The sequence below is a fragment of the Manduca sexta genome, chromosome 3, assembly GCF_014839805.1.
Source record: "Manduca sexta isolate Smith_Timp_Sample1 chromosome 3, JHU_Msex_v1.0, whole genome shotgun sequence".
Lineage (NCBI taxonomy): Eukaryota > Metazoa > Arthropoda > Insecta > Lepidoptera > Sphingidae > Manduca > Manduca sexta.
In genome coordinates, this window is record NC_051117.1 from 4,263,218 (window position 1) to 4,276,631 (window position 13,414).

A 13,414-nucleotide genomic window follows, 5' to 3' on the forward strand; every position below is an offset into this window, starting at 1 on the left:
GGCGTTACGTGTTATGCAGAAAAGATAAATCTATGTTAATAGCCAAGATATTAAGCAATTGTTCTTTTAAAAAATAGCGTAAAAACATTAAATTACATTGGAGATTCGCAATGATTTCAAGTACTTTCCAAATTCCAATAGAGATTTTCTTTTATTTATTAGAGTTATTCCAGCTGCTTGCAGTAATTCCAAAGCATTACTGGTATTTCTAAACCAGTTTCTCTAGTAATCAATGAATCGAGTTGAATTTTGCTATGGTATAAAAATCATCAAATTGTTTATTTCGTTAGAAAAAATTAAAAACTTTCACAAATGCTTCTGCATTCGTTTTTTGTTGTAGTAATCGTTGTCGACTTGAGTTAAATGGATATCAATTTATTGATCTGCTTAAGGTAAATTTTTATATTCAGTGCATTTTTATTCTTAATCTAATCGGCGAACCTGTTTGAACCGCTGGTGTGATAATTTGTATACGAGTTCGTTAGAAGTAGATTTTTTTATGATGCACTTAAATGTCGATCATCGGTGGAGATGATATTAAATCATTTCCACCGTTCTTAAACACCGACAATACGGAATGAAGTATGGCTACTGGCTTTAAAGAAAAGGGAAAAAGAGATAAGGGAGCGACGGTATAAACATGCACTCAGCTTGAGAACTTTTTTGCCCCTCCAGCTATCAATTCTACAATTTATGTGCACTGCTTTCTGCCACTTAGCTTGCTAATCTGCTGGACTATGTCGACGTTTTTCGTTCTTCTATAGATCGTCATTTGTGATCGCGTTATATCGCAATATATATATAATTGAACGCGTAGAGAACTACTGCGTGTAGATCTCTTTAAAGTTTGTTGAGTCATTATGAGCTGTGTTCCTAGGCAGTCCGTCTTAGGTGTTGTGGATCTTCGAAAATCTCATTAACAAAACGAAAAGCAACAGAACTCACCAATTATTACCACTGCCGAGCCGACCCATCCATGTTCCACACAAATATGTTTATAGCGTGACTACCACTTCTAAAACTACTTACCCAGTTCCTTTTAAAATCATTTCGAACCGTAACATACTGAAAAATGCTTTTCAAACGTACATTTCAGATTTTATTACATCATATATTTTTGATATTATGTTCTCTGTTCACGGTGCCGTGGTAATGGTGCATTGCGCTATTTTCTTCCACTCTTGTGTTATGTCATATGTCGATAGAATTGTGTGGAGCAACGGGAATGTTTCGCTAATGACGTTTAGTTTCTGTTTGTTTTCTTTTAGTTATTTTGAGTTTTATTTCTTGTTTGTTTATAATTATGTAATACATACATACATACAGAACATCACGCATTTATCCCCGAAGGGGTATGCAGAGGCGCAATTAGGGCGCCCACTTTTCGCCAAGTATGTTCCGTCCCATGATGTCACAGGGGGCGAGCCTATCGCCATATCGGGCATAAATTCCAGACTCCGGGCTGATACTGAGCAGAAAAACCTAAATATCACTTTGCCCGACCCGGGATTCGAACCCAGGACCTCAGAGCGCTATTGTACCGGACATGCAATACAACTACGCCACCGAGGCAGTCATTAAGTAATGTAAGTTTTTAATGTTATGAAGTCCCCTGCCCGATCGTAAGGGTTATGTTTGGCCAACAGGTCGTATTCCAAAACTAAGACTTCGAATTGCATAGCCTCAGATACTAGCATGTGGTCTCTTAATGTCCATTACTATTGACTACAAAGATCTTTAAGTAAAAACAGTGTTTGAACCATACTGCGTGGCGGTATATATTAACAAAATCATGTACTAATTAGTACCCAACCAGACAGCATCTCACATACTTGAAACAAACCACCTAGTATTATGTTAATTATTCGAAAATGATACCTCACGTCTTGTACATTTCAACAGATCTAAAGGGCAAAGCTAAAGATACCTATTAAAGTGAAGCGTTCGCAGTTAATACGAACGTAAACACTTAAGATTTACACGCGTATTACTGTAGCGTTAATTGGCTAATTAAGTAATCTCTCAGTTGGAAGAGGCGGTTCATTTGTGTAAGTGTCAGCACAAGGACGGCTGCATCCGGAATTATAAGTTGCTTTTCATGAAGATTAGAAGAATTTAAATTAGTACCAAACAAAATTGATGAGAGAACAGAATCTGCTTTCTTTTTGCCACAGAGATTAGGGTGAAACAATGACGATATAGCTTTTTAATTTTTCCTCTAAATGTTATCGATTCGCGCACGAACATCATCAAAATTTAATGTCACTAGTACAATTCAATCTATCGTAGCCTTGGAAATACTTAATACTTTTCAGACCTTTTTATTGTTCAGAGGTCAATTTTTGCTGTAAGCCTATTTATGAACTATTATTCCGTAATTTAACTATTTATCACCATAAATACATCCTCTATCAATATAATAAACATGACATTTACAATTCAGTCTTCCGGTTGATTTTAAAGCTGTAACGTTGTTACTGTATCATTGCATTTCACGGAGGCAATTGATTACACGACAAAAAATATGTTTGCTTAATTCTCAGGCGATTTTAAACAATAGTCAGTAGAATTTACGACTAATTCACGTGAAATTCATTTTTGATTAGCATTAAGAGAATCTGCGTTTTTTGCATTGAATTGGAATTAGCAAGTAATCAATGGAAGCAATGCAATGAATTGTTTTGCAAATCATTTTGTCTGTTACGCGATTTTGATTCCATCAATGACGCAACTGCGTTATATTTAAGTGTTAATTAGAATTATAAATATTCTGAGCAGCTTTTTCTTAAGAGTAATCATAACGAAACTTTATTTTTAATCACTATTAAAGTTGTCTCTTGCTAGACCTAAATCCATGTTGTTTTTATCTCTTAAACTTCACAGGCTTGCTCGCGAGCACAACTTTATAACACGAGGATAATAACAAAGTTATGCCAGTAAGCATCTCTATACTAAACAACCAATAAAGTGAAAAATGTCTGTTATTCTCTCCATCTGTTATATCATTGTACGGCAACTTCATACGCTACCCATTGCGAAATGCACAGTTTATGAATGAAATATTTTAGGTTCACGTACCGACAAAGCAATTTTCCTTCTTTTACCGACCGTGTAACAGAATGATTTATTGTTTCAGATGCCAACGATGTAGACTCGAGGCGGTTGCCGCGCGCTGAAAAAGTTCAACGTTAATCGATAAAGTTTGATAAAGGAATTTCACATCACTGCGTTCCGTGCTAGTGTGTTGTGTTAGAATAAAAAATGTGCGAACGTGATTGGTCGGTGCGTTGTGTGCGTGAGTGATTAGTGATGTGCCGTGTCGATTGCGGTTATCGCTAGTCGTCGATATGGCGACGATGGATTTGACCAACGAGGTGGTCCGCCTCAGGGCGGAGCTCGAGAAAGTGTCCGCCGAACGCGACATGCTCTTGTGCGAGGTGTCCAACTTGCGCAGGGAGTTAGAGCTGAGCGAGTTAAAGCACTTGCAGGATGACAGGTGAGTTATTGTTTTCTGGGCGTTGTAATTTATCATCTTGTGGACTTTTCTATTTGTATGCGACGTTCGCTGGAGAGGTACATAAGGTTTACCTTTACTGTGTATTTAATAAATATCATCTGGGTATATATACCTTCAGTATGACATTTTTATGTGATGCCTGGGTTCTTATATTACAATGCAACGACAGAAAGAATGCTTTTGCCGTAAATGACTTTATACCTGCTTTTATAAAAATATTTATGTTATTGCTCCTTGATGGACTTCCTACACTTCACATTCTATTAAAAAATGTAGACACATGTCGCGTCCGCTAGGGGTCGCCTGAATCACAAAGCCTTGTTATTACAAGTATTTTTGAGTATTCTGAATGTTTTCGGGCTAACATTGACTCATCATGAGGAGCCACTATGACACAATCATGTTCGGCAAATGGCAATAAGGTCGCTCCCTGGGACCTAACATAACTGGCGTAATGTCTGCCTACCCCTGAATATTTATAAAAGCATGATGCTACGTACATTCACATTGCTCGCTATCAAGTCACAAATATATTCAAGTCTTATGACACAGTTCCGTTACACGCAGGTACGTGAGGAATGCATATGGCCGTTTGATGTTGGCCGGGTATTTAGGGAGACGGGTTAATTTCACGCACGCGGTACGTCGCGTAACAACCGTTTGTGATACAAAGGGCCCGTGCGTCTACTGTACAGGCCCTTTGAAACGCTCGACAGGCAGTAGACCTGTCGCGTTGGCGACTTACTTTGGTGCGAGATGAGAGATGTGGCGATTGGAAAGCTGTCTTTTTTCTTGCTAACAATGTCTTTTCTTACGTCTTATTACTATTGTGAATGGGTTAGTAAAGATGTTTGGATATTTGTTAGAAGTAAACACCGTGAACACTGGACGACGACGGATTTGAAAGGAATTTGGCACACTGATAGACGATATCTTTCATTAACATATAGGTTTCGATGGTACCTGTTTTTTTGTTCCGAAAATGACACTGTCAGAATCTTAGTCCGGGAAATCTATTTTTTAGTATTGTACGAGTACATTAATTCAATAAACCAATTATATTGATAAACTTGCTCCAATCAATACACAGGAGCATTCATCATTATTCGAATTAACATTGCTATTTTTAACATTGACCATTGATTTAAAGAATGATTAACTGAACTATTTTTAATCTCGGTCATTAATCTAGTAATTAACTCATCCGCCACCGCTTGTAACCGATAGCACGCACACATGCGCACCTATTAGTCCTATTGTACGCGGTGAGGTTTCCGACGACACCGACGTCAGAAGGTCCTTACAACTCTTTGAAAAGATTCCTCCCGCACTCCTCCTCCCCCCCGCTCTTCTGTCCCCTCTTGACGCAACCAGCTCTAATACAATACAGTGCATTTAAATACGTGGTTATTATGTGTTGGTCATTTGTTTGGTGGGGTTTTGTATGTGTGGGTCAGTATGGATAAGCGAAACTAGGTTTTTTTTTTATACTGGTTATTGATATAATGATTGTAATGAAATTAATGCTACGTACTGGTGTGGTAGAAGTCATTATGATGAACGATGGTGGTTGTTGAGACACTTCTTGCCAGAGTTATTCAGACATATCGCTGGCTCATTAACAAGGTCCTATGTTAATTTTTATTTATGTTGGAAAATGAGATTTAACGTTTTCATGTTGGTAAATATGGCAAGACAATAATTCATAGCTTCCCCTTTATTTGTGTTTTCGTATTATTGGAAATGTTTGCTGCAAAAGGACATAGAATCATGTGTAACGATTTCTAGATTTTGTTAAAGTCGAAATAAAACTAGCTTTCGTATATCTGTATTTAAATTTTTTCCCGAAGTTTCGATGACTTTTTACCCTTCGTAGTCACAGAGCGGACTGTGTTCTTAGTTGACCGAAGTCAGTTACAATATCTACCTACATTTTACAATTATACCAAAAAAAAACGCGTTAATTTCCCTATACTAATTTTATTTCGATACAATCATGTGATTTACATATCCCGATTTGTGCAAAAATTATATCAAAGAACCTTGTAATAGTGAGCCAACCCGATTGTACATACAGACGGGACTTAGTATATATTTATTGTTAATTTAAGGAGCTTGGTCGTAGGTTTATTACCATGTCGCTCTGTATGTCCGCTTGCACCGGTATTCACACACATTTCACGATTTTGAAATATTTTTTCAAAAAAACTCTAGCCCTTTCCGACGCTGGAACCGACAATAACCTTTATAATTCCTACATTGAAATCCAGAGTATGAGATCCGCTCCGCACACACTCCGGCAAAACATGATGTATTTATCTTCTAATATCAACTTTACTTTCTGTTATACATCCAGCATTCGCGATATATGTTTGTGCGTTAGATGAACTAGTTACAAAAGGTCATGTGGAAATGAATATTCTAGAAAGCAATTTACAAGTAGGTACATTTCATTTGATACGGGCAATACTAAACTGTGTTCGTTGTTGATACGGGTCATTTTAATATGATATTTAGAATTTGTTTAACGCGGTGAAAGTGAACTGTATTGCCTGGAATATGCATATCGAATTCTGTAGATAGGCTTTTAGATTTTATGATCATGATACTAGGTCGATGCGATGCTACCAATGCAGAAAGTAATTTCTGAAATAAAATTATTAGGTTAAATTTTTTCGTAGAAATATATCCTTTTGCATGGCATAGGTCGCGAAAATAGACCAATTAGTATACTTATGTTGATTGATTTAATTTTGGGTTCGGATCAAATATTAAGATTGGGATCGATAATAGAATATTTTATGCTAAATGGGCTTGCGTTTCTTTACTAACCGCCTGATGTTTAGATATGATTCGGCGTAAGTTGTAGGACGCTTAATGTAGGTCTAATGAGACACAGTCAATCATGATCATTGTAGTCACTTGACTTTGCCAAGATAGAAAAAAAACATTTGCCCGCACTCCACGATGACGCATAACCCGTTTTAGACTTTAGGACTTTCAGAATGATGTCAAAATCGATTGTACTTAATTCCTATTATTTTTCCATAACTATGTAACTCACGGTTTGAAACCATACGATTATATTCGACCTGTCACACTTCACGGCGCGTCAGCTAATGGTCCGGCAGACGACATAACGCGTGAAAGTGAAACTTTTGTTTGTTTGTACGTGACGGTGCGGTCGTTGAAGCCATTGCGATAAAACAAATACATCGCACCTCATTCGCAACATTGTAAAGTATTTGGATTTTAGTGCGGGGAAATATTCTTAGTGAAAAATGTGCTATATCTGTTCTCTAAATTCTATTCAGTATAAGGGATATTAGAGAAGCGTTTTTAATAAATATGTTATGTTATTGTAAAATTACTCAAAATTAAAACTAAGAGAAACGTGAGCACTGGGTTTGTAGATACATGATAACAGGGTTGACGAGTGCGCCGCAAGCGCGGGGGAAGGTGGGGGGGTTCGGTATAGGGACAGTACGCACTCGCTAGTAACCAATACTAGATCTAAAATTAAATACAATTGCGAAATTTTATTTTCACTAATGCATCACATTAGTAATACGACTATATGAAAATTAACATGCTAATGAAAAATAATTTGAAATAGCATTAATTCCCATTACCTACACTTCTAACAAGCAACTACTACAAGCTAACTAGAAACCGTCTAAATACAATTAACCGATCACTCGACTAATCTCCTATAGCACTGTTCACCAATCAAATCTATAAACTAACCTATATCGATATTCAAATCGAATTAGGCCAATCCCCGTCGAGCCTTCCCATCACTATTCAAAGCTATTTTAGGTTAATAAAACCAGATTGCGGACAAAAGGCCTCTGGGGATTATGCGAATGTTTTTTAAAATACATTTTGCCTCCTGTGAATAAGTTTTTCGGGGATAAAAAGTAGCCTGTAGCACTCACGAGTAATGTAGCTTCCTATTAGTGAACAAATTTTCAAATATATATTTTTTTTATTGCTTTGAATGACGAGACGTGCTTGCCGTGCGCCTGATGGTAAGCGATACGACCGCCCATAATCAGTACAAACACCATCCACCTTGAATTAAATTATCAAGTATTTTTTGGGTATTCCACCGTGCTTGCCATCCTGTGACATGAGATTTTAAGTCTAATTAAGTCCAGTAGTTACACTGGCTACAATGTCTTTCAAACAGGAACACAACAATGACTACACACTGTTGCTTGGCGGTAGAAACAGACATTGCGGTGGTACCTACCCAGGCAGACTCCCACATATGAGAAACTTACCACCAGTAATAAACGACAGAATAATCGACTTCAGCCAAATGTAATTTTCTGGTTACCTGCTTCGTTCGTGACCCGTTGGGTTTGGATTTGATTCGCAATATTGAGCAATTAATTACATATTATTTGGTGTTTTTCAATTTTATAAATCACTAAGTAAGTACTAAAAAGATACTAAGACGTAATCTTTCAATGTCTTCATCTAGACACAGTGTGCTAAATTATACATAACGCCTCAGAAAATAATTAGATAGAGTCTAAAAACTGGAAATATAATGTTGTTTGTGAGATTTTTATCAGTTTATAGCTAACGGACTTTATCTGCTACAAACTGTACATTAAACAGAATTCACTTTAGTCATTAGTGCTTGTGATAAGTTTTAATAAGAAATTGATCGATGCCGTTAACCGATAGTTAATTGATAACACGGTTTTAATATTGATTAAATTAGACATTTTTATGCTGCAAAGTAATTTGATAATGATTTTATTTTAAATAACATTTACAGTAAAATTACCTGCCTCTTTATTACGCTTACAGTTTTCTTATAATTTAATTTAGTTATGCACTTTATATACACAATATGTATATCGGCGGACTTAACTTAATCTTCAAATATTTAGATGTATAATTAATTGCATACAATAAATTATTTCTTTAGAAGTATGTGATAATATATTACTTTTAAATACTGTAATGAGTATCGATGGGATATTTTGAGATACAGACCTTTGTTGTTTGACTTGACTTTATGTAATTCTCCTTTAGAGTACTATGTTATCTTAATTAATAACATAGTAATTTTCTTTATTTAATTTTGTTTGTATAAATTAGTAAATTGTCCATTTAAAATTGTGCCAGCAATAAATCTTTCTTCTTTTCATATAAATATTCATAATTCAGTATAGGAAATAAATCTAAGATTCCATAATTGAAACCTGACGAAATCCACTAAACTATTATGTCGAAAGAGATTTAAACATAACCTCCAAAATCTGCGTCGGCGTGCACCTTGTGATCATAAAATGACCCCAAATCAACAAAATATCGTCTGCCCACTAATTAGTTGCGACACCTAATATATATACCAATATGAATGTCTTTGTATATTGCAATAGACGTGAAGTAACTGCACGATCTGTGGCCTTAACCTGAAGGAACTTGCGGATATTACTATGAATGCTTCTTCGTTTTGTTTGCTTTCTTTCGCCAGACGGAATGGCGTCAGTTGATTTGGGAAATTATCTGTATTACTAAAAGAGTAATGCGTTAGGAACGCGTCCTTATTTCCCTCAGGTTCTGTCCCGTTTTGTGGTAAATTAAGTCACTTGACGTAGAAGACACAAAGGTTATTTTGGAATCATATATCTCGTAGAAAGAAAATATGAAGTGAAAATTGACTGAATATCTTTCTTACATTTATTTGCAAAACTATAAATCAAAAAGGAGTCTGCTAATAATTTTTGATAAGGTATTAGAGGTCTAGCAACTAATATAGTTAACAATGATATCTGATAAGATATGGTCTAGCAACTAATAAAAATAACAGATGTCATTTTGAATGAAGATATTAAGAGTACTTCGCAAGTCCTTTGATCATATCTCTGAATACAATCAAAATTTAAGGAAGAATATTCCTAAATATATTTTTATTACAATCGGTTTTGACCTATAAAAGGTCTAAGTTAAACACATGGCACCATCTATCCACTAGTCTTGGAGCGAAATCAAGCAGGCAGCTCAAGACCGTGCGGGATGGAGAATCACTGAGGATGCCCTCGGCCCCATCTAGGAGACATAGGACTTAAATGATAATGACCATCTATCCACGTGCTTCATATAAGATCAAGGTCAACATAAAATATGATCAAAAGACAAATAATGCTAATGAAAACATAGAAACTATTTACTCTAACACAGTGACAACACGACGAATTTCGGAGATGTTTGTTGCGTACAATAATGATAGCCTCGAGCTAGTGCCAACAAAGCTCCTTGTATCTTTGGACTGTTGTTTAGCTAAACATTGAAAATTCGCCCACAAGCGAAACGACAAATGGAATTACGTTTGTAATGCTAAAATGTCGTGTAAATATTGATTTATAAATTGAGATCGCTCGAGAAGGAGATGTTTCGTATCTTAATAAAAAAGCACTTATTGATGGGCAAGAATATGATACACACAAATAATAATAATAAAAGAATAACTAAGGATATAGAAATGAGTGGCGAAGGATGAAATTTTCCAAAAGGGAACTCGACTTAATATGTACCTATAGATACTAACGTGCATAAACGCGGTTTGTAAATGGTTCTGATGATAATTAGATTTTATATAAATTACGAAAAGGAAGCCGGCAGGAATCGGGTTATATAGAATCTTCGCCACTGATAGAATTACATATGCTTAAATGCACAGAGCACATAACATAAATATCCAACGATGAAGTACTAGTCGCGCTATCAGAATTTTACTGCCCGTACCATGAACACATCAACGAATTTGATGATATGGAGTTTTGTAAATCACTTATGATGTTAAATATTCACATCAGATGACTCAATAACTTAAAAAAAATTAAAATGATAAGTAGGCACGTACCGGTGAAGAAGTTTTTACATACAATTTTCAAATCCACTTAGACTTATCACAACTATGGTTGTAAACTTTGTAATCTCATACGAAAATGTTTTCATCGTTCAAAAGGATTTGTCGTCCGTTTGTAACAAAGGACGGCGGCATTTTATGTAAGTTTGTTTAATTGCGTGGGCTCGTTTCGGTTGTCTGAGGCCAAAGGAACAACCTCCGGACGTTTGTGTTGACAGCCGAGCAATTCACAATAACAAACGCTTTCGTTTACAACGTTTTTGTTTTGTTTTCCTTTTTAGATTGTTCAGGGAGCGGTATAATGGATAGATGGTTCCTTTGGTAATGTCATAATCTTTTGATTATGGGCGGAGGTGACCACTTACCATGAGATTTCTCACATATACTCGCGCCATTTATCCGCGAAGGGATAGGCAGAGGTGTAACTGGTGTACACTCTTTCCGCCGTGTGTTTCTAGTCCCATGATGTGATAACAGATAGAGAGCGAGAATATTGTCATACCAGGCACGGTTTTTTAACTCTGGGCCGATACTGAGTAGAAAAACCCAATATCACCCGACCCGGGAATCGCACCCGAGACCTCAGCACTGCAGTCATATCGTAATACAACTATGCCACTGAGTCAGTCATCGGATTTCCCATTTGCTCATTTATTCCCACTTAAAAAAAATGTTTCGAGATCAGTCAAAAACTAGATAAGTTTGTAGGTGTTGACTATCCAAACTCCTCCGTATCTTTGTATTTGATTAATTTCGTTGCGGGATAATGACAAATTAGTGTTCCCTGAGACTCGCCGAGCTTCACCGCTCGGTGTCATAAAATGCGTGCCAATGCTGATTCTGGCTTACAGGAGCTGTAGTGGTGGGTATGAGGGCGAGAAAGTCTCTATCCAAAGATTTGACTATTCCGATCATACAGATCCTAAAGAGATAGCAGAACAGTTTCTCTAAAGTTAACAAATCGTATAAAACTAACTATACCAGCTGATTCCTCATAGATTATCACATATTGTCTACAAAACGTCTGCTAGCAACTACTGATTTGGCTATATTCATTTGTAAACTCAAAGTTTATCACAAAAAGATAATGTACCGTTGATATGAGACCTTTCACCTTTTAAAATGTTCCGTTCTACGTAAGTTGTATTTTATTATGTGACTTTTCGCATACGATGTGACGTAACAAACATTATAAATTATGCTAAACCGAATATTCTCGTGAGCTGTTTGCGTATTATGTAAAACCCACGCGACGAAGTTTGAGAGTGCTTTCACTTTTATTCTAAACTATTTTCTTTTATTCTTTGTTTATCCTCTTAGATTGTTATATTTTGTGCAATGTGGCGGTTTATCACATCATGCGTGAGAATATGCATGGCGGAAAGTGGGTGTCCGCCTTTTATTTTATACAGGCACACCTGATGGTAAGCAGAGTGGGGTCTAATAGAATGTCGACTGACGAGAGATGATTACCCCTCGACAGTCGACATAATTATGCCGGCCTGTTGGAACCAGATATACACAGGCTGATCCCGGAACGCAACACTCTTCGTGGGCCACCGTAGCGGGTTTAAACACTTTGTGTACGGTGGTCGCTATCCGGGCGTATGTAAAATATATCCTACCACCAGCAAAACTTGTAAAATGAATTCATAATTTTCTCTATTTCTTTATGCAACTAACCCGGCCTCAGTGTTCAAAAGATACTCTCTGATTAAACGAATTTTTAAAATAATTCATTCTGAATCACCTAATTTGCTAAGTGCTCTTTCAGGCAATTTCGCTTAATTGAAGTGTTTAAAATGATTATTGTCATTATCAATTATTATAATCGGTGCTTATAATCCACTTAAATGGGTTAAATTGATTCTAAGAAGTTTTGACTAGATTTTTCATTGTCGCGACTCGGTTTTGGGAACGATTATTTTATTAAAACAGATTACATTAACTCCTTTAACTTCATTGTTTTAAATAACTTTGCATATCTTGTTGCCAAATTTACTTCAATTTTCCCTCACAATATTAGAAGTACAGTGACATGCTACATTAATTTATTGTACGTATTCTTGTTGTATTAAACAATATTATGTTTCGTTATTTACAATACGTCAGAATAAGCCATTATTTGTTACATTGTTCTATGTACTTTAATACTAATAATAAATAAATAAATATTATGAATATCTTTGAAAAGTAATTTAAAAAAAATATGTCGTGTGCCACCCTCAGTACTTAACATGGCGTATTTTTCTTATAGAACATAACAAGTTTTTATAAAAATAGACAGTGTTCCTGTCACGGGTTGGAGTCACATCTGTCGCGTGTTCGCGTCTGCCATGCTTTATGCGTAATGAGACATTTTTAATTTAATTAAAATCGTAATCAGTAATGCCACGCGTATATATTTTAATTTAATTATGTCGTTCCGTGATATCCGGGATTATAATGCGTGGATTAATTTCGTAAATTTGAAAGGTGAGTTTCATTTGATAAGTCAGTTGACTTATATTCTTGTTATTTATTTCTAGTAATAAATTACCTTCAAAAAATAATGTAAAAGTTACTACTTTATTGAGTACACAGTGTAGTAAAATTGAATTGCACACCGGTACCTATCCCGGTAGAATGTATTAAAACATTTTGTTACACCTACATTCAGCAATAAAAAATTTGAATTTGAATTTGAATTTGAATAGTGTAATACATACAATTTTTTATCGAAATTATAAGAGTTCAATGACAGATAAAGAACGCAATAACATTATGACGTCATCGGCATAAGACAACACGTGTGACAGAGATAGTGAGATATATTCTCTCCAATATTTTAATTAATAATTTCAAAGAAATTTTCTTAACACTATAAATTATTTATTTGTAGAATTGATATATTTTTACGTTACTATATAGGTATTTACTATATTTTAAGCTATAAATAAAAGTATACGTGTAGTTTTATATATCGGTATTATTTATGAATATGTATATTAACAATGTAAATTACT

General features: G+C 35.6%; 1 protein-coding gene across 1 annotated transcript in view; it reads left to right on the forward strand.

Moving 5' to 3' along the window:
* Nucleotides 1-13,414, forward strand: part of LOC115456051 (IQ motif and SEC7 domain-containing protein 2) — a 226,513-nt gene that overhangs the window by 118,245 nt on the left and 94,854 nt on the right. Inside the window, 1 exon segment of the mRNA XM_030184911.2 lies at nt 3,137-3,496. Coding sequence (XP_030040771.2) covers nt 3,348-3,496 — 149 coding nt within the window. The 5' untranslated portion in view covers nt 3,137-3,347.